Below are 26,932 nucleotides of genomic sequence, written 5' to 3'. Positions count from 1 at the left end.
GGGCCTTCTCTGTGGTGACTCCCTCCCTTTGGAATAGTATTCCCTGGAGATAAGATTGACCCCACTTTGTTACCTTTCTGGAAGATCCTGAAGACATGATATTGTCAATGAATCTGGGGACTCCCAACTGATAAGGAGCCACTCATGGTGTAACTGTGTGGTCACTGTTGCTGGGATGGGTAGAGGAGCTATGGGTTTTTACACTGATATTTCAATGTTATACCTAGAGGCATCATGTATGAATTGGGTGCTTATATGAACTTGTTTAAATAATAAATAATATCATTGGATGAGACCCAGGATGTTAAGTCCTGGGAGCGATGGCGAATGAAGAATACACATGTTTCTGGAACAGCTCTTTATTGTACTTATTTCCAACTCCAACAACAATGAGCAAAGGCATGCAGGCCTCCTTTTATACTTCCCAATTCCCCAGACAAGATGGCAACATTACTAGGCACTTTTCGTGCCTTGCGCATGCGCGCTCAGCCAGCGCCACTCAGTCTGGTCCCGGGCAGCATTTGCAATTGCCCGGGAACCTTGCAATGTCTCAAGTCTACATTTGCAGACTCAGGACACAACACAGAAGATATGCCTTTTCTGGTTCAGTGTTTTCCCCACCCTATCCACAGAGCGCAAAGATTTGTAGGTCCATGGGTCTGTTAGCCTTCAAAAAGAAAAAAAAGCCTTAAAAATGTGATTTTTCCCGTAGGAGTTGGGCTAAGATGATATATCAAGCAACATATATCTTCACGGAGGCGGAAAGTATAATAAATAGGTCTGGCTGTTGTAGCTATATCAGCTTTGGATTTTTTTGTTGATATTATATTTTTTTTATTTGCTATGTTGTCTTTGTGGGGTTTTATTTCATATATAACACCCAGAGTCAGTCAGTAATGGAAATATAAATCAATAAGCAAATGCCATACAATATTTAATAATACCATAGAATTTGATGTTGCTCTGTTCTATGATCTCTGCAGAGTTGAGACTTAAGCATTACAAGGTTACAGAAAGACTGTTCTTGGAAGGTCATCTCTGATCCAAGCCATTTGAAGTTGTGCATCACACATTATTTTCCTCCACTGAGCTGGAAATAGGCTCAAGATCTTCCTGAATATCCCAGCAGAACCTGAAGGGCAGCTTTTCCATCCTCTCCTTAAAGACACGGTCAAACCTTTCACTCTGGGCAACAGTCATGGTGTTCTTCCAGTCCCCAACAGTACCTGGGAAATAACAATTAAAAAAATGTCAACAGTTTTTGTATTCAATTAAACTAGAAGCTATTTATGCCATCCTGTCACCAAAACGTTCATTCTTACACATTCTTATGTGACTAAGTTTGTGTTTGAATCAGTCATGTGAAAAAGAAAGTACATCCTGTTTGACTTCTATGGTTTTATCTATGAGGAGATAGTAAAAATCTGATTCTTAGCTGTTCTTAAAAGTAAGTAAATGCAAACTTAGATGAACAACATGACATTACACTATGTCATCATTTATTTTACACAAAAAAAGCCAAAATGGAGAAGCCGTGTGTGAAAAATTTATGATTTAATAGCTTGTAGAATCACCTTTAGCTGCAATGACTTGAAGTAATCGTTTTCTGTGTCACTTAATCAGTCTCTCACATTGCTGTGGAGGAATTTTGGCTCATTCTTCTTTACAACTTTGCTTCAGTTGATTGAAGTTTGTGAGCATTTGTTTATGTACAGCTTTCCTGAAGTCCCACCACACCATTTCAATCGGGTTGAGGTCTGGACTTCGGGCCATTGCAACACCTTGAGTCTTTTCTTTTTCAGCCATTCTATTGTAGATTTGCTGGTGTGTTTGGGATCATTGTCCTGTTGCGTAGCCCAATGTTGGCCAGCCTTTGTGAATGATCTTCTTCATCATAGAATGATGTATTTTAAATTGTTTGCAAATAACCTTTCCCAGACTGATAGGCAACAACAATGAGTTGTCTAAGATTATTACTGATGTCCTTCCCTCAATGCTGGAGACCAACAAACTCCTAAAACTTTGGGTTTTATAGACCACTGGATTAAGGTCATTTGATAGCAGCACTTAGCTGCTACTTAGCTTCTTCATACCCATAGAAACAGTAAGGATGTTCTTAGTTTCTTCCCCACATGGCTTCTCCATTTTGGCTTTCTTTTTGTAAAATAAATGATGACATGGTGTAATATGTCATGTGCTGTTGTTCAGCTGACTATGTATATACCTAATTTAAAGAACTGCTAAGAACCAGATGATATTTACTATGTCCTGATACGTAAAACCTATAACTCAAAGAGGGCATGCTTTCTTTTTAACATGACTGAATATAAAACATTTCAGGACTTCAGAAAGGGACTATACAAATGAAGATAAAAACTCTTCCAGAGGTGGTTTCCACTCTCCAATTACCTTGCCCACTATGGGCTTCTCTGAGTCTGAGAAAGAGGATAATAGTTTGCAAAACCTGACTAACTTGGAACATTGCACATTTGTCCATTATCAGATCAATGTTTAGCCACCTCTATGTCCATCAAACTGTTCTTAGAATTCTGTATTTATAGTTTTTGGGCAGGAAGTTGTCCCTTATTATTTTAATTAGAGCTGGATTACAGAGTGAAGACTTAATAGAAGGGCAAAGATCTCTGTAACTAGAAGGTGTTGAATGATTCTCCTGCCATAAGTATCTTTTACTGGGAAGTCGGGAACCAATGATCTGCCAGTGAGGTTCTAAATGATCTTGAATTCACCCTTTTGGAACTGGCCCCCTGATTAAGTGAAATGATTGATGGTTCTTTGAGCTTTGGTGATGTCCCTATAGGCTTAAAAGAGACTGGAGGACAGTGCCCAGGATAGAGAGTGAAGAGGTTGTATCTTCTCCATCTTAAAAGTGGCCACTGTGAGCTAGAACAATCCTACTTCCAAAGGATCGTTAGTCTATGCAACCAACATAATGATCATTGAAAACATCAGATTATATCCATGCCCAAAATTTATCAGAGTGAAAAGGAGAACACCACTTCAACATTGGCACAGCTAAGAAAGGCTTATGGCTGCTTCAAATGCAGGCTGCTGATGAGACAAACACAACATCATGGAGAGACAGCAAAAAGAGAGGTTGTTGGGACATGTCCATACCACTTTAGAAAGTGCCTTTCAGGTGAAGGTAGTAATCCTGGTTTCATGGCTGCGATAGATGAGACCAGTAAAAAGAGCTCCAAGGCAAAAAAGATTTCCTTAAGGAACATATTTATTTTGGAGTAGTACCATAAAATTATATATCAATGGAAAGATAATTTAATCAAGAATGTAATGCAATAACTTTTATGAAGGATTTGCTATTAGAATAGCAGTTATAAAAAAGAAAAGTGAAACACGTAGAAAAAACGTGATATAGGGACTTCCGGCTGTGACGTCATCATCGAGCGGGTGAAGGAACAGATCTCTGTTCCTAAGTCCTGGGAAAATCTTCGCCAAGAGCCCAGCAAGGGCTTTGCCAATCCCGGAGAGATCGGTAAATTAAAGAGGGAACTTCAGAGAATCTGGGTGGAAAGCAAACACTCGAGCAGAATGAAGCAGCACTCTTAAAATTGGTGGAGAAGAAACCAGTCTTTAAGGCTGGCCTGGAGCGATAACGGCAGCCTGAGAGGGAGTGAAAAATTGAACTGACAGCTTTGTAACAGGAGATGAGGAAACCCCTGAAGGAGGTGAGGATCATTTGGCTGAGAGAAGGCACAGGAAAAGTAAAGCTATAAGGAGAGAAATACAGCGGCAACTGAATTAAAACAGAGCGGAGAAGGGAGCAAATAGAGCAGAACGAGAACAGCGTGAAGAATGCTGAGAGCCCACAGCAAAGTTTACAAAATGTGAGAGACTGGAATTTAAGAACTGCAAGAAGTTGTGAATGAAATCAAAGAAAGGACTGGTGAAAGGATGGTTGGAGGCAATAAAAGGTGATTAAAAAGGACTTTGAGAAATTAACATAAGGATTAAAAGGTGAAGGGAGACAACGGAGAAATTTAGTTTATTTTTGAAGAACAAATAACATTGAAATTTGGACTTTAGTTGACATATATCTGGACAAAGTGACGAGTGGATGTTTTGGAAATATTGGATACAGAGAAGAAGAAATAAGAGGTGATAGTTGGTGAATTGGTGGACATATTAAATTGAGATTGAGGAAAAAAAGGCTGATGCAATATTCACTCATATACAAGCAGTGATTAAGCTACAAGTAAAAAAGTGGTCTCAGGCAAATGTATTAAAAGTAATGAAGTAAATGAATTGTATTAATGAAATAGAAATAAGTGTAACTGAGTAACTGAACTAAATAGAAGTGGAAAATAATCATAGCATAGTAAAGAAATAAAAACAGGCGACTATTCAAGTAAGAGTGATAGTGAATGAAATTAAGAGTGGTGACAGTACTTAGAGAATAGTATATGTATAGTGTTTTATATATAATTTGTTTTCTGAGGTTTTCGCGGGTGTTTGTATGTAGGTCTTTGGTTGTTCGGGTTTTCTCCCGCGTAAAATTGGAAGTGTCTTTGTGACGTTTCGACGAAGTCCCATTCGTCATCTTCAGGCTGGTGCTTTCAGCTTCGTGCTCCTGGAAGCACGAAGCTGAAAGCACCAGCCTGAAGATGACAAATGGGACTTCGTCGAAACGTCGCCAAGACACTTCCAATTTTACGCGGGAGAAAACCCGAACAACCAAAGACCTATATATATATATATAATAGATGTTAAGAATATTATAATGTGTACTAGATAATAGTGGGATAAGGAAAGGTATAGCTTTACTTGTAATTTTAATTGTTAATGTTAATATTATATAATGATATTATAATCATATATATTGATTTATAGTTAGAAGTATTATATATATTCTTTATGCAAAAGTGGAGAAATATTATTCAAGTAATAAAAATGACAAGTACTATAACTACAACTAAAGTTAGCAAAAAAACAGTTACAAATCCCACAACTACAATGGCCTCTCCTTCAGGCCAAAGAATCATGTTGGTGAAAGAAAAAGAAAAAGTAGAATTGGCAATGAACCCACGGAGTTTGCAGATAACACTACAAATGATTCAAGAAACAATGATGATGACCCAAGAGGCAATAGCAAATAATTATGAAGAAATGAAAATACATCATAAAGAAATTAAGAATGATATTGTAAAAATGAGAGATGAAATTAAAAATATGAATGATAAGATAGGTAATATACAACAAACAATGATGGAAAATGAACAAAGAATTCAAAAAGTCAAAACAAAAATGGAGCTTGTTGATAGTAAAATAGAAGGGATGATACAGAAATCTGAGCAGACAAATAGGGAGTTGACTGAATCTATTGCTTTTCTGGAAATGAACAAAGCTTCGTTCTTTCTAAGATTTCAAAATATTGTAGAGGAAAAGGAAGAAGAATTGGGAGAAAAGATGGCAGAGATGTTGGCAGAGATTTTAGGCCAAGAAAAACGGAGGTAAGAAGAGACATAGACAAAATATATAGAGTACATACAAATTATGCATGAAGGCATAGATTGGCGAGAGAGGTCCATATAAGATTTACTAGAAGATCAATAAGGGATGAAATATATTAAAAAACTAGAGCTGAACCAATAATATATAAGGGTAAAGAAATAATTGTATTAAAACAAATACCACATAGTATACGAAATCAGAGACGAGAATACCAATTTTTAACGACTCAATTAATTAAATATAAAGTCATGTTTCGTTGGTTAATACCTGAAGGCATACTTTTAACTTGGCAGGAAAAAAAAATACAAGATAGATACACTTGAGAAAGCACAGGACTTTTATGAGTGTTACTTTTCACAAGGAGAAGAACAAGAAAATAGGAAAGAGCCAGAGAGTAAAAGTTACGATGAAGATTTATTAGAGGAAGTTGATCGAGAGCGAGAAATACAAAAGTTACAAGAAAGAGAAAGGTTAGAAAGAGAAGCAAAAGGACAACTTATAGAGACAAGAAGCATAAAAAAAATAAAAAATAGATCAAGTAAAAAATAGGAGTCATAATTAAGCTCTTATCTGTAAACATTAAAGGATTAAATATACCAAGAAAAAGAGTTTAAACGTTTAACAATTTAAGGAAATTGGATGTAGATGTGTTGTATCTTTAGGAAGTTTATATAAAATAGGATTACAGAAAACTACTAGAGAAAGTAAAATTTAGAAATATTATACACAATATTAGCATAAAACAAGAAAGGAGGAATTATTATATATGTCAAAGAAAAAATGAAATCAAATCAATATATTTGGATGAAAAGGGGTGAATTTTAATGTTGGAAATAGTATTAGAGCAAAAACAGTATATGCACTAAATAATAATTAACGTGAATCTTTTTTTAAAAAATAAGGTATAAAAGAAGCTAGTGGATTTGGACTATGAGAATATTTGTATGATCACTAGGCCTAGATAGAATCCCGGTCGAGTCCTATAAAAAATAAGAGAGTTACTACAATGAATAATGTTGGAAATTTAAAATGAGGTGTTGGTAGAGGTGATATGTGTATAATAATGTATAATAATAATAATATGAATTATTCCTAGTAAGTAGTAGAATATGAAGGAAGGAAAACGTAAATATGAAACAATGGGGCAATAAGGACAAATATTTCAAAGAAGAATGAGGGGGGGAAATGTAAATAATAGAAGAGTACTGTTACAAATTGCTGTTAACAAAAAAGGATATATTATGTTTGTATGTGTGTAATGTTTTGCTGTGTTTTGTTTTTTTTGTTGGTCTAAAATAAAAATAAAAAAAAATGTGAAAAAATGAGATATACAAAAATTATCACCATGTCAGTTAATCCTTAGTTGGGTAACCTTTAGCATGAATTATGGCCTTACAATGTCTTCCCATGGAGTGAACCAAGTCCTTTAGTTCTGCAGCTGTTATAATGTGAAACCAAGATTGAATGATTGCTTCTGTTAACTGGGTTTTATTGCTGGGTTGCTTCTGACTAACAAGTTTCTTTAGTCGGCTCCATAGATTTTCAATTGGGTTAAGGTCTGGGCTATTCCCAGGCCATTCCAGCAGTGGAATATGATTATCTTGAAACCACTTTTTGCACACAGCAGCAACATGACATGGAGCTGAATCTTGCTGAAATATAAATGCTTCATTGTCTTGGAAAAGATCATGTGCAGAAGGCTTAAGTTTGGGCTCAAGTTTTCATTAATGTATTTTTGGCCATTTATATTCCCATTAATCACACAAATTCTGCCCACACCTTTTGATGTCATACAACCCCAGATCATAACACTGACTGGGTATTTCACGGTACATGTAATGCAATCAGGATGCAAATCTTCTCCGATTCTTCTTCTTACGTGTTTTATGCCATCACTACCAAACAGGGATATCTTGGTCTCATCACTCCAAATAACACTGTGTCATTGTTCCTCTGTCCAGGTAACATGGGTTTTAGCCCAGTTTAGTCTTTTCAACCTTTGCTTGAGAGATAAAAGTGGCTTTTTTTGTGGAATTCTAGATTTGAGGCCAAATTCCTGCAGTCTGCGCCAAACAGTCCTTGCACTCAATGTCAGACCCAGCGTGATACCTACCTTTTGAAGCTCAGCTACGGTTCCATGTGCTCCAGCCGAGTCCGGTAGCTTCGTGAGTTACATCGCCATCAACGATATGAAGGCGGTGCCAGAACATCTGCAGCGGCGGCCGAACAAGCCATGTGGCCATTTCACGACAGAAAACAGCCAGACGGAAGCTACGCAGCAATAGAATGCGAGAGGAGCCGAATGATTTCAATACTGCTATGACTGGGCGGAGGTCTATCACGAGGCGGTGCTGGGGCGTGGTACGGGTGGAAACTAATTATTTATTTAACCGTTGATTGGGGGTGTGTATTCTGGGTGTGGTGGCGCAATGTATTTAGGGCAATAGATGGAGTATCCTTTCAGTGCTAACTTCGTTTTCATCATAGTGAATAAAAACTTGTTGAATACTGCAACGTTCCTGTTTCCTGGCTTTCGTGGAGCACGGGTAGGATGTTCTGTCACTCAACTTCACATTGCATTGCGCCATTTCATCTTGTATATACCCAGATGATTTTCTTCTGTCACGTAGGCACAGTCTCTTAATTCTTCTATCATCACTTGCTGTTCTGCACCTTTTCCCGCCTTTACCAGTATGATTTTGTAGTGACTGAGTCTCCTTATACCTCTTCAAAAACTTAGAAATGCCACCTTTGGTTAAGTTTCTACCAATTTTCCTTCTAATTTCTTTATAACTGTAGCCTTGTTCACTTAATCATACTATTTTCCATCACTTTCTGAGTGACCAGTCAACTGTTTGCACCATTACTTTAATTTTATTACGTTTTACAAGCTCACTAAATGAAAGAACACAAAAAAAACCCAACCAACTTAATAGCAATCACATAACATACTGACAAATGTCCTCCTCTCAGCTTCAATACATGACACCAATAACTGAATCCTACTGTGATCTGATTGGCTCATTGCCAAAACAAGATGACACCTGATTGGCTCTCTAAACACTAATGCTCATTGGCTACAATCCAATGAAGGAAAGTTACCTGATATCAACTTAAGCAAGTTGTGCTTCCTTTTTCTGGTTATTTGGCTATAACTTTTCATAGAATACAGATAATTGAACAAACCTCATTGCATTACATTCTTGATTAAATTATCTTTCCATTGATATATAATTTTATGGTACTATTCCAAAAAAAGTGGTGTTATTAGCCATCAAACCTCAAATGTACACTTTTCCCAAAAGGTTTCCACAATTTTGGCCACTACTCTAGTATCGGCACACTCAAAAGTGAAACCAAGACTGAAGCTTTCCCCCCACAGGTTACAAAGTTGAACTTCCCAATTCAATGATGTGTCATAATGCACATTCCACAATTAACTACTTGCCCAGGCTTTCTAACTGAAGCCTTAGCCCGCCAAAATGCAATCAACAATGACCTTGTTTCCCATAGAACAATTTATTGTTTTGACTAAGCTAGAAAATACTCATCCCTCCTCCCAAATCTGTAGCAACCAAAAATGAAGGGTAAATCGCTTCAGCCAAATTCATTTGTAGTGTTGAACGTGGTTTCAGATGAAGCCCAGCACGTTCCAAAAGCACAGTCCCAGAATATTAATTATTACCGATCTACCTTTGCGAAGAAAGTTTCCTTTGCTGAAATCGAGGATATCAGGAGTCACGAATGTGTAGTTTGCTCTAGAATCCACTTTCATGTTATCAAATGTAGCTTTATCTACCACATCATCCATCTCTTTTTCAGTTAGTTTTTTTCCTAGGAAGTTGCATATTTTCAGTACAGACCTTCTCAGATCCTGCATTTGATAGAGCCTTATATTAGGTTATCCACAACAATGGAGAAAAGATGGAAAAAGTTTGTTGAGATCTCACATATTATTGCTGTCACTCACTCCCCCAACCTTTAATTCTGTCTTTTCTTACTGAAAAAATTACCCTGATTAAAACATTTGTGTTTATTTTTTTTAATGAAAACTATACATGGATCTAGGAAGCAATATCAATGAATTAAACAAAGAAATGTTGCTTTAAGACTTTTGGAAAATGTTTTCAAAGGCAAGTTTTGAGAAATGTTTTTAATTGACAATATATTGATGTGCCATAATTTCCCTAAGATTCAGACTCTTATGTTCTTAGCAATCCTGGCTGCATCAGAGGCTGGCCAGTTCCCAGGCCAGGCTAAATAATAATAATAAAAAAAATGCCTTGGCCTTTCTTAAAAATGCAGTTGAGTTGAGTCAATCTCTTCTGAGCCAAAACAGGAAAATATTATGAGAGACTTTGACTAAGCTTTGGCTAATTACAGATACTTAGTTGGATTTCCCTTATCTACTAAGTAAATCTATGAAAAATTAGATCAACTTTGTTTGGCCAGACTTGTTTTTACACCATATACATCCTGTTAATTAAATTATCTAGCATGACAAGCCAAGTGCTCACAAACACACCTTTCATTAATCTTTTTGATATCAAGGTGACAGCACTCTAGTTTCCCAGAACTTCCTCCTTCCTTTTGAAAACACAGAAACTTTTCTTCACCACTCCTACAGGAGTTCATGGAAATAACGAAGAGTGGTTCTGTGATCACCTCTGTTACTCTCTATTGGAATAGATTATTCACACTTCATGTTGAGTCCTTGGAGAAAAGCAGACACGAGAAGCAGTTGTAGTTCTCAGGTTTTCTTTTATTCTGTGTTCAGCTTACAGGTGAAGGCTTCAGCAACGCCCAAAAGCTCCCAGCCTCTTATATAGGCAATTCCCGGGTCAATGTGTTACTTTTCCCGCGTCAGCACCCGCGCATGCGCACAGGCGCTGGCAACAGCCTGTCTGGTCCCGGGCAGCTTGCAAATACCCCGAGCCCGTTTGCAAGGCTCGGGACATAACACCCCTTTCCCCTGGGCTAAGACTACTACCAACATACAATTATTTCTTGATGCAATGTTCTACTTCCCAGAGCTCCTACTGTTTACTGGCTTTTGTTTGGCCAGCAATGTTATGTAATCCTCTAAGTATTTAGGAGATTTCCTTGCTCTCTGTGACCTTCTCAGCTCTGGGTTTCTGACAGGTGTTCCCTGACTGAGGGGAGACGTGAGCCTGTTCTCCTTATCATGCCTTGGTGCCTTCCAAGGACTGTGCCCCAATGCCTGGCCTGCTCGCTCGCCCACCGGGCTCGTCAGGCCAGGGCTTCTGTCACTTTGTGACCTGGTTGACCTGCCTAGCTGTAGGCCCTCGGGCCCCTTGAAGTGATAGCCACTGCTGGGCGTCTCTGTAGAACCTCCTAGGTCCGTCCAAGACCTGTCAGGAGGCTGTCCATTCCCTAAACCCCGTTCTGTGTCCGGGCTCGTGTGGATTTCTGTACCTTCCCAAAACTCAGTTACTCCCTGATTTGGGCTAGAGGTGTTGCGGTCGGGACTTGGTTCCTCGACCACCTCCCTGTATGTTTGACCCCCTGTAGGACTTGGGTTAAGGTCAGGCCAGCTCTTGGGATTATGTGCCAGCTCTCTTGCGGGATATGATTTATTGGGATGCTCACGGGTATCCTCCCTGACTGGAGTACTGTGCTGTGCAGGTGAATAGTGATTGTACCCCCTGGTAGTTGGATAGGCTCTTAGAAATCCTGTTTGGGGCACTCGCGGAATCTTGGAATGGGCCGTTTGTGGATCCATCATTGGAGGTGGGCAGCAGCTCGTGCCCCTCCCTTTGCTCTAAAGGGTCCCCCTCCCCTCTGGAAAGGACCCAGGAGTCTCATCTGAAAGATCCCGCCTAGGGCGGAGTTGGTCGATGTGCCGACGCAGGACACGACCGTTGTCCAGGGCTACCTCGTAGGAGAGAGGACCCGTGACCCTGGAAATAGAAGCGGGGACCCATGTATGACCAGGCCCGTAATTGCGAGTCCAAACCGGGGCACCCACAAGTAGTTGTCTAGGTGCCCTAGGATGTGAGGTAGATGAAGGCAGTCTGTCTGGATGCAACCGGTCAAGCTTCGTAGTAAGTTTGCGCCCCCAGCGAAGTTCAGCTGGGCTTCTCCCTGTAGAAGTGGACGGTGTGGTGCGGTAAGAAAGGAGAAAGTCAGCCAACCTGTGATGCCAGTCCCCATAGGTGAGTCTTTTCAAGGCGTCCTTTGTGATGCGGACCATGCGTTCAGCCATACCGTTGGTGGACAGGTGGAAGGGTGCAGACGTGGCATGACGAATCATGTTAGCCTGTAAGAAAGCTTGGAATTCGGAGGAAGTAAATTGAGGGCCGTTGTCAGACACGATGACATCTGGGAGCCCGTGTGCAGCAAAAATCCCCCTCAGTACCTGAATAGTCTTTGCAGTGGTGGTGGATGAGACAGGTACAACCTCAAGCCATTTTGAATGACTGTCAACGAGGACCAAGAAGAACTGGCCCTGAAAGGGCCCAGCGTAGTCAATGTGCACCCTAGACCATGGGGACTGTGTATCCTCCCATCTATGCACAGGAGCTTGGGGCATCTCTGGGCGAGAGCGCTGGCACAGGTGGCATGCATGCACCTTAGCCTCAATGTCCTTATCTAAACCAGGCCACCACAAGTGGCTGCGCGCAAGGGCCTTCATGCGAACAATGCCAGGATGACCCTCGTGGAGGGACTCTAAGATCCTAGTCCTCATTGAGGTGGGAATGACAACTCTGTTTCCCCAAAGCAGACAACCCTGAGAAGTGGACAACTCGTTCCTTTTGGACCAGAAACTCTGAAACTCAGGACTAGGGCAGTGTTCAGGCCATCCAGACAAAACCCAGGGGCAATCTACTGAGGCCATCAGCATGGCCCATTTCTTTCCCAGGCTTGTGGAGTAAGGAAAAATCATATGCAGACAGAAAAATAGACCACCTAAGCATTCTAGGGGAAATGATTTGGGGAGTTTGTTTACATGTGGTAAACAGTCCCAGCAGAGGTTTATGGTCAGTGAAGACCGTGAAATGCCTGCCATACAAGAAATCAAGGAATTTTTTAATTCCAGCAACAACAGCCAGAGCCTCCCTGTCTATCTGAGCATAGTTGCGCTCAGCAGAAGACAGTGTTCTGGAGTAATATGCAACAGGAACCTGAGTTCCATCAGACCTGAGGTGGCTCAGGATGGCTCCTACCCCGTAAGGGGAAGCATCACAAGCGATGCACACAGGAAGGGACTCATTGAAGTGTGCAAGTACACTGTTAGAAGTGAGTAAGGCCTTGACCTCATTGAAACTAGCCTCATGTGTTTGTGACCACTGCCACACTGCTTGTTTGTCTAATAGCCTGTGAAGAGGCTCAGCTACACTAGCTTTATGTGGAAGAAAGGAATTGTAGAAATTCAGGAGGCCCAGAAAGGCCTAAAGTTCGGCCTTAGACTTTGGCCTAGGTGCTTCTAAAATGGCAGTTAGTTTGGATTCAGCAGGGTGAATCCCAGCAGCATCAATTTTGAACCCCAGAAATTCAGTAGAAGGCACCCCAATTTTGCATTTGTCTTTTTTGAGCTTGAGGCCTGTTTTCCTGAATCTTAACAGAACAGCCCTTAGCCTTTCAGCTAGAATGTGTGTGGAGTCTCCTGCAATTAAGACATCATCAAAGTAGGGGCAAACCCCCGGTATGCCCCGTAGTGTGTTTTCCATTACGCTTTGGAAAATCCCAGGAGCGACATTCACTCCAAACTGTAGCCTTTTTACCTTAAAGGCTCCCCTGTGGGTCAAAATAGTCTGAGCTATAGCAGCATCATCATCAACAGGCAGCTGTTGATACGCTTGAGCTAGGTCAAGCTTTGCAAAAACGCGCCCCCCCTTGAGGGAGGCCAGAATATGACTGACCACAGGAACAGGATAGGCATGTTGCTGCAATGCCTTATTAAGAGTGCATTTGTAGTCAGCACAAATGCGAATGTCCCCATTTGCCTTTAGAGGCGTGACAATGGGGGTCTCCCAAGGGCTGGAATCAACAGGTTCTAGAATTCCCTGTTGGATCAGTTTGTCTAACTCAGTGTCAATTTTACTCTTTAAAGCAAAAGGGACCCTTCTTGCTTTAATTCTAATGGGAGTGACAGTGGGGTCTAGTTTTAAGGACACAGGGGGTCCCTTGAATGTGCCCAGCTGGGGGCTGAAGACATCTGCAAATTCTTTGCAGACTTCCTGTAGGTCGAGTGTTTGTAAGCTGTTGAGCCCCGTGACGTGTATCCCCAAGGCTTCAAACCAATCGAGTCCTATGAGACTCGTTCGTTCACCCCCTACTACTAATAGGTCTAGTGGACCTTCAAAATTCTTATACTGTACGTTAAGGGTGGCCTCCCCCTTAACACACACTCTCGAATTTTGAAAGTCTGTTAACACAATGTCAGAAGGCCTTAATTTAGCCTGAGTTCCACTGCCGGAACAAATCTTCCTAAATGTATGTAAGGATATGATTGAAAGGGCAGACCCCGTGTCTAGTTCCATAGTTAATGGAACCCCTTGTAGTTTCACCTTGAGTGACAGCTTTTTCTTGATGGGCTTGTGTGTGCCTGTCCTGAAGATGCTTCTTCGCGAAGCGCAAAAACCTACCCTATTCTGGCTGGGGACCCTGGTACCTTTCAGGCGCAGTTCTTCCTGAGGTTGTACCTTTCGTTGGCCCAGACACACAGCTGCAATATGTCCTTGTTTCCCGCACGCCCGGCAGATAGCGGAGCGGAACTTGCAGTCGGTTCTCCTGTGGCGACCTCCACAGCCGATGCACTTGAGGGGAGCTGCAGAGCTTCCTTTCTGATTCCTTTCCTTCGTGGGGTGGAGACGGTCGACTTCCTCGTCCGGATCCTCCTCGGAGTTTCCTTGGACGTCCTCTTGGTGCACGGATGCAACATCTGGACTGTTCCTGATCGGCCGCATGTTTTTGACGGCGCTGCCTGCTGCTTCTTCTGCGGTGACCTCTCTTAAGGACAAGTCTTCTTTGGCGAAAAGCCTCTGTTGTAGATCTCGATGCCTTAAGCCGCACACGAATCGGTCCCTCAGTCGTTCTTCGAGGTCCTTGAACTCGCAGTGCTTGGCGGCCTTCCTCAATGTGGCGATGTATTCTTTGGCCGACTCTTCGGATCGTTGATCCCTCTGCTCGAAGGTGTGGCGCCATGCGATGACGGACATCTTGGGCTGGAAGTGCTCCTTCAATTGCTTCTTTAGATCTGCGTAGCTGACAGACTCTAATGGGACAGGTGCTGCAAGGTTCTCTGCGATTTCGAAGGCGTCTTGACCGCAGACACAAAGCAGGGTGGCAGCCTTCAAGCTATCTTCCCTCACTTGGTTCACCTTGAGGTAATTTTCCACCCTGGCTACGTAGGACTCCCACCGCTCTGGATGTGAGACGTCGAATGCTGAAAGCCTTCCAACTTTTGCCATTTTCAGGAGACGGGTCTATCAGCCAGCCTACCCCCGAATGCGCACTGGATTGGCAGGTAGCTGCCGAGTCAATGCCGTTCCGCCGCTCAGGACTCACTTGGGTAAGCTTACACCTCTTCCTTTCCAGGCGATGTAAGGCATCCCACCCTCGTCACCAGTGTTGAGTCCTTGGCGAAAAGCAGACACGAGAAGCAGTTGTAGTTCTCAGGTTTTCTTTCATTCTGTGTTCAGCTTACAGGTGAAGGCTTCAGCAATGCCCAAAAGCTCCCAGCCTCTTATATAGGCAATTCCCGGGTCAATGTGTTACTTTTCCCGCGCCAGCACCCGCGCATGCGCACAGGCGCTGGCGACAGCCTGTCTGGTCCCGGGCAGCTTGCACCTGCCCGGGACTGCCTGCAAACGCCCCGAGCCTGTTTGCAAGGCTCGGGACATAACACTTCACATCATTTCTAAAGCTGCTTAATGGTTGTTCATATTGTACTTCACAGCACAAACACATCTTACCTTTTTCATTTCTTCATAAGAAAGGAAGAGAATATTGAAATCACCCTTATGAGCATACCAGCCTTTCTTCAGAAACCTCACCACTCCTACAGGAGTGCACAGAAACAACCAAGAGTGGTTCTATGATCACCTCTGTTACTCCCTATTGGAATAGATTATTCACACTTCACATCATTTCTAAAGCTGTCTGTGCTTAATGGTTGTTCATACTGCATTTCACAGCACAAACACATCTTACCTTTTTCATTTCTTCATAAGAAAGGAAGAGAATATTGAAATCACCCTTATGAGCATACCAGCCTTCTACATGGTCTAGCCACGAACTACAAAGCACTGGTAGGAGAGAAAGTAATTTAGTGTAAACATGAGGGCAGTCTTGAAATCACTGAGTTCAGTTGTTCAGCTCAGGGCTGCAATGATCCAGCTGACCATCTGTCTCAGGGATACATTCTTAATACTTCAATTTCCTCCATTTATCCTCATTTATCTTTATGATCCTAATGGGCCTACAAATAAAAGCATGATAGCTCAACTAAGGGCTATCCTAATATCACTGAATGTGGAGAGGAGAGAGAAGGAATGGGAGCCATAGCTAATATGGTTGCGTACTCCAACTTGTTAATTAAAGCAATCTACTTTAATTTTTGTTATACTTCTTCAAATATCAGACTTATTCCGATTAGCTATTTCTGTTTCCAACTCCTAAAACACTTTGTATGTGATTCTTTAACTTAGAGTTACCTAACTTTTCTGGTTTTGTCTCCAACTGGCAGGGGAGGAGAAGGGATGGATCTGTGTGAGCAGCCAGCAAGCATGACCATGCATGCAGCTCCATTTGCACAAGTGGTGTGCAGGCATTCCTGCTGCTTGCAAAACAGGGTAGGCACACATGTGTGTGCTTGCCTGCCATTTCCATGGCCAAATTGCAAATAATTCATAACCCACTAATGGGCCATGGCCTAGATGTTGGGGACCCCTGTTTTAATTAATATTCATTTTTAAAAAAACTTTATATTTTATTCATCCATTCCAACCCATTCATATCCTGATTTTAAACCACCAAATAGTTTCCTTCCATTTTCTCCTCTATATTAAATATATCTTAGTATTACTCATCTCTCTCCTGTAATAAGCTCCCTTCAGTTGCCTCTCCTACCCATTTTTACTTCATGAGTTGTCCTCAGCGTCCTGCATTCTTCTTCACTCATCCATCCCATTATAAACTGTTTTCATAGAGTTTACACAAATTACTGCTTGAGTATGGAGAATCATTATTTGTTACTTATGTTAGGAAAGTGGGTGGATTGTTTGTTCTTTGTGGGAAGCAGATGGAAATATATTCATAATCTCTTATCTAAAACAAAACTGACATAATGTTGTCATGATGAAGGACTTCTTACCTTTTCCAGCCAAAAACTTCTCAAAGAAAGTACTGAAGTCTTTTGGGGTTTCTAATTTGACTAAGACTTTGTGAAAATGATAGCTAGAAACCAAGATATCCTTTGGATTTCTAAGCACATAAATAATCTGTAACAGAAAGATGATAATAACTAGTCAAAAAAACAAGAAAAAAGACAGATTGACAGCAAAGCCTACATACAGTGCATCAAATATTTCTCATACACTCATCTAACAGGCTCCATTATATCATGGGATCTCAAAGCTTATTAGCAAAACCATGTTTGAGGAACTTCCAGCAGGCCAACAGGATTGGGGCCAGCATCTTGAATCCTGAACCAAAGTGGTAGCCACTGCAGTTTCCAAAGCAGAGGTGTCATGTATGAAGTTCTTAGAGATCACACAAGTGCTCATGCTGCTGCATTTTGCACCAGCTGAAACCTTTGGTGACTAGGGCATGAGTGGCTGACAGAAGGGATTGTGGGAAGGGTTTTGAGGGCTAGAGATAGCATTCCTCAACTTGACAGTGTTCAGATATGTTAAGATAGCAAATGGCCATGCAACACAAAGTGTTGCAATCCATCTGGAAAAATAAGCTTAAGCTGGTCGATATTCAATTCGGTTCTTAGCTATTTCTCCAGGGCATGATATTCTGATGTTAACACGATTTTGTTTGTGTTTATTTTCATCACCCTTCAAAACTTATTAGTGTCCACCAAATATATTGGAACAATGTAATATGTGTTTGTGTGCCATTTGCCTATTTGTTAATAAAACATTCAGATACAGAGCTAATAGAACAGAAGACAGACAGTTCCCCACATCACCTCACAAGTTAGCAAAATATGTCTTACTTTTGCTCTTCTACTTCGTAATCCTTTGGGTACCAAATAGTAGGGCAGATGGGAACTAAAGAGACGAGGTGATGGGCGACTGGGAAAATCTACATGCAAAATTTTATACTCCAGCCATGGTGCTCTTTCATTCAGGGTAATATTTTCAGTTCCATCTCGATGACCTTCATGAAAAATCAGGCTCACAATATTCTGAGTCCATATTGTGCCTGCAAATAAGGAATAATTAAATTAATTCATCCATTATTATTTGGGGAACTTTGAGCTTATGCCAAGCCAACCTTCCTATCAGGAGAAATAGGAAACATTTCAGAGATGCCTGAACACAATGAAGTGTTCTAAAATTGATAGATTAAAGTGATGGATGGATGAGAAAAACTAGCTATTTATTTGCACATTTATTTCTATCCTGCTTTTATTAGTTTTGGAAGTAATGGCAAGCATACCTAATAATCCTTCCTCATCCTATTTTCCTCACAATTATCCTGAGTGGGCAGAGGCAGTGTGACTGGCCAAGGTCACCCATCTAGCAATGTATGGGTAAAATAAAAATGATGAAAGTACAGGTTTAGCAGCTTTATTTCTCCTACGTTTTCAGCTTCTTATAAAATGCTAAATGTTGAGGCTTCCAGTTTGCTGATGTGGCTGCTGTAGCCACTGGAAGGCGAGCTCCGTCTTCCACGTCCGATTTTGCACCGCTGGGGGCCCTGGAAAGGGTCAAAAGTGGCTCTGTAGGGGTAAGCAAGGAGGGGATCTTCCGCTCGATCCGGGGCAGCCTCCACACTGGAGGATGAAAAACCGGCCATAGAAATATGGCCCGTCACTAGGCTGCAGACAGCCAAATTGAAACTTATTACCAGGCAATAATAATAATAATAATAATAATAATAATAATAATAATAATAATAATAATGGAAAACTGCAAGAGAAGGAAGACCAACCTGAATGTGGCATGGATTGACTACAAAAAGGCATTTGACTCTCTGCCACATGATTGGATAATAAAGTGCCTAGAAATAACAGGAGTCAGTAGAAACATCAGAAAATTTGTGCAAAGATCGATGGCACAATGGAAGACACAGTTGCAGATCAATGGTGAGAGGCTGGGAGAGGTTAATATCAAGAGAGGAATATTTCAAGGAGATTCATTATCACCATTACTATTTGTTATTGCACTGTTTCCTCTGTCAACAATACTGAATAACTCAGGACATGGCTATCAAACATCAAAAACATCTGCCAGACTATCCCACCTCCTTTACATGGATGATCTGAAGCTGTATGGAAAAACATCATCTGAAATAGAATCGCTGCTCAACACTGTCCGTATATATAGCCAAGATATTGTAATGGAGTTTGGCTTGGACAAATGTGCCACACTTACTATCAAACAAGGAAAAATAGTGAAAACTGAAGGAATCAAGATGCCCCACGAAAATAACATTAAGAGTCTGGATGAGGAAGAGTACTACAAATACTTGGGTATCCTTCAAGCTGACAACATCAAGCACACTGAAGTCAAGAAAAAGATTAGAGGTGAATACATCAAGAGAGTGAAGAAGATCTTAAATCCAAACTCAATGGAGGAAATACCATAAAGGCAATCAACACCTGGGCAATCCCAGTCATTAGGTACACAGCTGGAATAGTGGACTGGACTCAAGCAGAACTAAAAGCAATGGATAGGCAGACCAGAAAAATAATGACAATGAATCATGCCCTTCATCCACGCAGTGACATTGATAGACTTTATCTACCAAGGCAAATAGGTGGGCGTGGAATGCTACAAGTACATCAGATGGTTGAAGAAGAAAAAATGGCTTTGGAAGAATATCTGAAGAACAATGATGAAGATGCACTGAAATTAGTATATCAGGAAGGCTTACTAACTACTGGAGAGACCAAACTGGCCTACAAGAAAGACCAAATGAAGAACAGAATAGAGGCATGGGAAGACAAAGCACTACATGGCCAATACATTAAAAAAATAGCTGGGAAAGCAGATAATAATAAAACCTGGCAATGGCTAAGAGCAGGAAAATTGAAGAAAGAGACCGAGGGACTAATTCTGGCTGCACAAGACCAAGCCTTAAGGACAAATGCATACAAAGTCAAAATTGAGAAGACAGCAACAGACAGTAAGTGCCGCCTATGCAAAGAAGCTGAAGAAACAGTGGACCACTTGGTAAGCTGTTGCAAGAAGATTGCACAAACTGATTACAAGCAGCGGCATGACAAAGTAGCAACAATGGTGCATTGGAAGATCTGCAAAAAATATCATTTGCCTGTAAGCAAAAACTGGTGGGATCATAAAATAGAGAAAGTCATAGAAAATGATAAAATTAAACTGCTCTGGGACTTCAGAATTCAAACAGACAAGCACCTGCAACATAACACCCCAGACTTAACAATTGTCGATAAGAAAGACAAAAAAGTCTGGATAGTGGACGTGGCAGTGCCTGGAGATAGCAGAATAGAAGAGAAAGAACTGGAGAAGATAACAAAATACAAAGACCTACAAATAGAAATAGAAAGACTGTGGCAAAAGCAAGCAAGGGTAGTACCAATAGTCATAGGCTCCTTGGGTGCAATCCCAAAACAACTGGAGCACCACTTGAACACCATTGGCATTGACAAATTCGCTATTAGTCAATTGCAAAAGGCGGCCTTATTAGGAACTGCTTCCATCCTGCGACGATATCTGTAATACCATCAAACATCCACATCTGCCTATCCCAGGTCCTGGGTAAGGACTCGATAGGTAGACAAAATGCCAAATCCAGTCTGAACATCTGGCTGACTGTGCGATGATCGATAATAATAATAATAATAATAATAATAATAATAATAATAATAATAATAATAATAATAATGTTGGAAGGAACCTTGGAGGTCATCTAGTCCAACCCCCTGCTCAGGCAGAAAACTCTATACCATTTCAGACATTATTTTGTTGTTTAAATGATAGCCACTAGAGCAGGAAAAATACACCTTTTAAGCTGGTAGATATATTTAGAATTGTGATAGCAAATCATTGCTTGCCCCCCTCCAAATTCCTGAACAAGACAAACCTATAATTACATTACATTATATATTTGTCTGCTCAAAAACTGGCCACCATAATAGACATATCCATTCACAAACCAATACCAATGAGGTACTGTACCTCCTAAACTAAGTTTCACAAAGCACAAATACTTAGTACTCATACTCAGTTAAATCAAAATCAAACTAATCATTTTATGGTCAGCATCATGTACAAACTCGTTCATGGATTTCACATGGCTTCTTTAATAAAGCAGAGTTTCTTGGCATAAAATCCGTTCATTCTGATTATTTCCTGTGACCTTATAAAGCAGCACGGATGAGACTGGGTGAGATCTGAACCTCTCTTCAATCCTAACTATTTTTTCTACCAGTAGAAGCTGCCCGAAGTATTTTCCCCATAGTGGAGAGAGGGAAGGGGAATTCTATCCCACCCTCTAAAAACAGGGGCGACTGACTATCCAGGGGAGTTTAAAATGCTGAAAGAATAACCTGATTCTAACTGGATTTTTATCTTTCTCAAATTTGAGGACTAAAAGATTTCTTATTCTTATTGAAGATTTGGGTTTTTACTTACAAAAAAGAAGTAAAATTGGAAAAAGGATTATAAAAATTTTGGACTTAAAAAAAAATCTTAAACGGTATGGGCGACATCTTGTGGCTAAACCTGATATTACAACTTAATGTCTAAAAGAGACTTGGCTTGAAGTCCAGACTATACATAAGACTTTTGCAAGCTTGGCAGATATCAGCTGTGAGAAGCCCAGCTGTGTTCTATCCTCAGTGACAAAATTATTTTCATTCTCTGATTGTAAAGCTTTTAATTTAACACACCACTAAGAGAACATGGATGAAGATCAGGAACAGATTCTCTTTATGCTGAAAGCAATTTATGAAACTATTCTGACAGCTACTGATAAAATAAGAAGCTACAGAAAAGAACAAGATGTCAGCCTAGATATATGAAAACAAACTTTGATTACAACTAAAGAATCAACTACACAGAATATAATGGAAGAAGTGGAACAATCAAATACTATGATAGAAGATTCAACTCATCAACAAGCACAATTAGCAGAAAACCCAGAAAAGGGACTGACAACATTGGAAATGGAAAGGACTTTCTATATAAACCAGAAGAAACCTGAGGATCAAGAAGAAGAACAGACTGAAGGGAACATAAACATAGTACAACTATGTCAAGATGGAAAAATAGAGAGACAATTTGTTAGCTCTTTGAAAAAAAAATGGTGACTGGATGGCCTCGTTTATCTCAAACAAGATATATAATAAAAGAGGGAGATCTATTTGATGACTTAAAAGCATGGATATGGAAGGCAAGTTGGCAAAGAAAGAAAGCTAGAATAAGGCTGAAGAAAATTGGGGTTTTGACTTATTAGTGAGGATTAAAATAGAATATACTCAAATAGACAAGATGTGTACTTTGAATACTAGATTTTGTTATGAACTGAGATAAAGAAAACTGCCATACTTCAAAAGTACCTCAGAAACCAGACTACTATATTACAAACACATGTCATCATAGTAGATTGATAGATAACCTTTATTGTCATTTTTTACTGTGGGCACAATGGCGCACATTAAAAATGAAATTTAGTTGTTTGCTCTCAAAGTGTACACATACATAATGAACATTTAAACACACTATATACAACATATGTACAGACCTACACCCTTATATATAAGTAACTTAAATATTAATCACTGTCCATCTTTAATACGTAACAGAAGGAGGAAGCTTTAGAGTTCACAAGGTTAATAATGTATGAAACTAAAAATTGGGAAAAACTAATTAGGGCATTGATTGTCTATAAAGACTGAATGTTAAAATAACCAGGATATGTATAAGCTAAAATTTATTGATAAATGTAAGAATGTTATTTTTATTTAATTGATATAATAAGAATTATATTAGTTTAAACATGAGACAGTAAATACTAAGGGGAAAAGAAAGGAAATATTTATTGTGGTAGTTTGAGACTTGTACTAAAGATACTTGAATTATCGATTAACTCAGCCACGACGTTGCTTTTTAAATACTTAAATTTAAAATTAGAAAATCAATAAAACATAAATAAAATAAAATGCTAAATGTTAAAATTTGGTTATAGCACAACACAGTTACAGCAACCAAAATCCTGAGGAACTGAATAACAGCACTGGATACAAGATTATCTCTTTCTTGGAAGACATCTTTGAACTTACCAGATTTAGGATATGTGATTATGAATATATCATCATCTCGGATTTCCAAACTGTCCAGTAAATCTATACCTTTGGGTGAAGACATGCCATTTATGAAATAGATTCCTTTGTATTTATATAGGAAATCGTCCTCTGGCTCCATTACTTTGGCTGTTGATAATAATATAGCGATTAACAGTACTTCCTACATTTATGGTCAATATTAATTTAGTTCTTTAAAAATCATAACTCCTGCTAACATAAAGAAAAACAATGTATATATTATTAGATTAGTTTCCCTAATTAATTAATTAGTTTCATGAACTCAATTTTCATCCACAAAAGTTTCCATTACAAACAATAAATTTGATGTTCTTCTTGGAGTTCTGTGTAGAAGAGAAAGCCTTAATTACACTATGAACAACATACTAGTTGCAATTCTTTTCTTACCTTGCCTTACCTAGTCCCCAACTGTCACTCATGTCATGTCCTTTAGCCAACTTACATTCCTGCAGAGTGCTCAAATATTTAAGAAGGCGGATCTTTAGTCAATCATTGTGTAAGCAGTGCTTCTGTATTCCAAAAATGAGCAAGAGAGGACATAGAACACGATTGAGTAATAACCTAATTAACAAGACTATCTTATCTCAGGCAACTTTATCAAAACATGTCTAACCGTTCAATCCAATATAGCACAATCAACACACGCTGTGGCAAGGCTAACACTGCCATACTTCAAAAGTACCTCAGAAACCAGACTACTATATTATAAACACATGTCATCATACTAGATAGATAACCTTTATTGTCATTTTTTTTACTGTGGGCACAATGGCACACATTAAAAATGAAATTTAATTGTTTGCTCTCAAAGTGTACATATACATAACAAACATTTAAACATACTATATACAACTATATACAACACCCTTACATATAAGTACATATACATATAACATAAATATTAATCACTATCCATCTTTAATGCATAACAGAAGGAGGAAGCTTTAGAATTCACTAGGTTAATACTGTATAGAAGAAAACCATGACTGAATCTGGATGTTCTGCTTCGGATACCATGAGCCTCCTCCCAGAAGGTAAGAAGGAAAACAGGTTGTGAAGAGGATGTATACTGCAGTGTTTCTCCACAGCATTGCTGGCTGTGGAATTCTGGGAGTTGAAGTCCTCATGCCTTAAAATTGTTAAAGTTGAGAAACACTTTTGTATAGTGTCCTAGACAATCTTGCAGACTCTCCTCAAGCAACACCTACTGTATGTGCTATGTCCTGGATGGAAGGGAGGGAACTGCCAATAATCTTTTCTGCCATCCTCACCACTCTCTGCACTGCCTTCCTTTCTGAATCAGTAATGCTTCCAAACCAGACTGTGATGTTGCATGTAGCACACAAACCATCTAAACTCTAAAATGATACATTTTTGTTCCACAAATAATGAGCATCGATAAAATAGACACTAGTTATTTGCCAGAATTTTGGAGTGAAGAATTGAAATTCTTATACTCTTCCTGAGATCATGGAGTAAAAGGATGGAGGGTTCATGGCTCCTATCTCAAAGGCCTTCTGCCTCTTCTCACCCTGGCCTTACCTCCTGCTTTGAGAGAGCAGTGTAAGGGTCAACAGCTACCCGAAGAACTTGAGGTTCCAAGAAGACAAATCAGGAGACTCAAGCGGAGGCTTCCAAGGTAAACAGCACTTTAATTGATCAAGTGAAGTTGCAGTGTGGACCACTGTCCGAAACATTGTCAGCTGTGTTTAGAAGTGCCACACCTTGGTCAGTCAGGCATTTCCTTATTTAGGCAGCAACAGCCAATCACAGAGTTACACATGTCAGTAAAACATAGTATCAGCCAATCACATTTTATTCTTTTCCCGCTCTTTTCCTTGTCTTTTGGGTCTGTGTACATGTTCTTCCTATTTTGGGAGCTGCTGTTCTAAGAGATTCTGTGCCTGTCTTTCTTTTTTCACCCAGCCAATGGATTGAAAGAAGAGGCTCTTGCACACTTCTGCTTGCGTGGATATAAAGTGAAAAAGGGAAACAATTTGTATAGCACCATCTTCAGATTGTAAAACATTGAGGCATGTGACAGGAGCAATCAACTTTAATTTCTTCCCACCCCATTCTGGGAGCAAAAGCAATCTCTCAAGAGACAATGAAGTAAAATTTCATAGAAAGAAAGAAGAAAGAAAGAAAAAGAAAGAAAGAAAGAAAGAAAGAGAAAGAAAGAAAGAAAGAAAGAAAGAAAGGGTTAAAAACTTCAACTATTAGCATGCAAACTCATTCAGTGGTGAAGGAAATAAATACAGCCTCATTTTTTTTCAAAAAGCATTTTCAGCAGCTTGATTTATTGGTGAGATTTATCCTTACCTCAGCACTTAAAAGACTCTAGGTCAGGGGCCGGCAACCTGAAATGGTGAAAGAGCCACTTGGATCCGTTTCCCTCACAAAAGAAAAAACTAGGAGCCGCAAAATGCACGCATGCGCACACAAACATAATGGGGCTTGATTAAAGAGTGGAGCCTAAGGCAACACATGCACTGGCCCTGTCCCTGTCCAGCTCCCCCTCCCCAGGCCGAATGTTGCTGCAGTTGAGAAACGCTGATCCAGACTGATTTAATACCTGCTGGGAACGTGCACTTTCAACTCTGCTTTGGTAGAACGAATGTCTCAATACCTCTACTCTGGGTTCACCCGGGCAGGAGAAGTGTCCCCTCCCTTCCAGCTCAATTTATCAAACCAGGGCAGAAACAGGAACAGGGCTGGTCCCATCCCAGGTCGTGGCTAACCAAAGGGTGTCGCAGACGCAAACGCCTCTCGTTTGCTACTTGCAGAACAAGATGCCGGATTGTCAGCATTGCTGTGAGACCACCCCCTGCAATGCCAGCTAATGCGGTGTGCTTCTCTTTGCAAACAAATGCGAAATGTTTCTGGGTTTCACTCGCCCGCCTGCCCAAGTGGAGACCCTGCGCCGCCTCTTCTCCTGTGGCCAGGGAAAGAGGGCCGGCCCCAAGCCTGTCCTGGAAAACTTTTTAGGCCCCAAATATCCCCACACCCCCTTCCCCGACAGCCCAGGCACTATGGATCCACAACAGGAGGGAACCTTCCGGACCTTCGGTACTCCCGGCAGTGGTGGCGGTGGCGAGTGGATGGTGAAGGGCCATGGCTGCCTGGTTGCTGCCGCCTCCTCTCCGGCCTTGTTCAGCGTGACCGGCAGCGGCGGCAGCAACAGCAGGAGGATGGTGAAGGGGCACGGCTGCCCAGGCCAAGGAAGGCGCCACCGATGGAGACAAGATGGGGCTGGTGGCAGAGAGCCCAGTGGCAGCGGTGGCAGCGGGAAGACAGCGAAGAGCTGCAGCTGCCTGGGCTGAGGTGTGTAAGGGCAGTGGAGAGTCCCACAGCAGCGGAAGGAAAGCGAAATGGCGTGGCCGCCCACGCCAAAGTAGGGCAAGGTGGTGGACAGCCCCATGGCAGCGGGAAGATGGTGAAGGAGCGTGTGCCACCCGGGCCGAAGTGGGACAGGATGACGGAGAGCACCGTGGCAATGGGAGGATGGCGAAGGGCTGCAGCCACCTGGGCCAAGGTGGGGCAGGGTGGTGGAGGATGGCAAAGGGCCATGGCTGCGGTAGCAGGAGGCAGCAGGAGGATGGCAAAGGGCCATGGCTGCTCAGGCTGAGCTCTGTGGACAGGGAGCCGCAGGAGATGGCTGAAAGAGCCGCATGCGGCTCCGGAGCAGCAGGTTGCTGACCCGTGCTCTAGGTCATTTGCGGATATTAATGCTTAATAAATAATAAATAAACATAAAGCATACTAAATAAAGCAATGCAAAATAATAACAAATTACCAGACCATTGAAGGCAATATTGGGGTTAATGAAGCCACTCAGTCCGCTAAGCTTTCTGGAAGAGAAACTGAGAGTTCCTGCCTCTAAGCTGTTGTGAATATTTGCACTTTTCTTGCAAGCAGGAAACCTACATTCACAGCTGTATT

The 26,932-nt window shown here is 40.8% G+C and overlaps 1 protein-coding gene across 5 annotated transcripts; it reads right to left on the bottom strand.

Annotated features, from left to right (window-relative positions):
* Window positions 1-817: 817 nt before the first annotated feature.
* On the bottom strand, window positions 818-25,330 carry LOC120313518 (amine sulfotransferase-like). 5 transcript variants are annotated; one of them, XM_039355506.1, is made up of 8 exons: window positions 25,313-25,330; window positions 23,378-23,499; window positions 22,949-23,098; window positions 17,678-17,886; window positions 16,826-16,952; window positions 15,664-15,758; window positions 9,181-9,361; window positions 818-1,226 (listed from the first exon to the last, which is right to left on the bottom strand). In XM_039355506.1, the coding sequence occupies exons 3-8, from the start codon at window positions 23,088-23,090 to the stop codon at window positions 1,066-1,068; spliced, it is 915 nt and encodes a 304-aa protein (XP_039211440.1). In that variant the 5' UTR covers window positions 23,091-23,098; window positions 23,378-23,499; window positions 25,313-25,330; the 3' UTR covers window positions 818-1,065. The 5 variants fall into 5 exon arrangements, with proteins under 5 accessions (XP_039211440.1, XP_039211438.1, XP_039211439.1 ...); XM_039355504.1 differs by lacking the exon at window positions 25,313-25,330 and adding an exon at window positions 24,533-24,550; XM_039355505.1 differs by lacking the exon at window positions 25,313-25,330 and adding an exon at window positions 23,946-23,963.
* Window positions 25,331-26,932: the final 1,602 nt, after the last annotated feature.

This window comes from Crotalus tigris, unplaced genomic scaffold (assembly GCF_016545835.1).
Source record: "Crotalus tigris isolate CLP2741 ecotype Arizona unplaced genomic scaffold, ASM1654583v1 scf7180000018691.1937549, whole genome shotgun sequence".
NCBI lineage: Eukaryota > Metazoa > Chordata > Lepidosauria > Squamata > Viperidae > Crotalus > Crotalus tigris.
The sequence above is the reverse complement of the archived record's forward strand: the minus strand, read 5'-3'. Positions and strand labels throughout refer to the sequence as shown.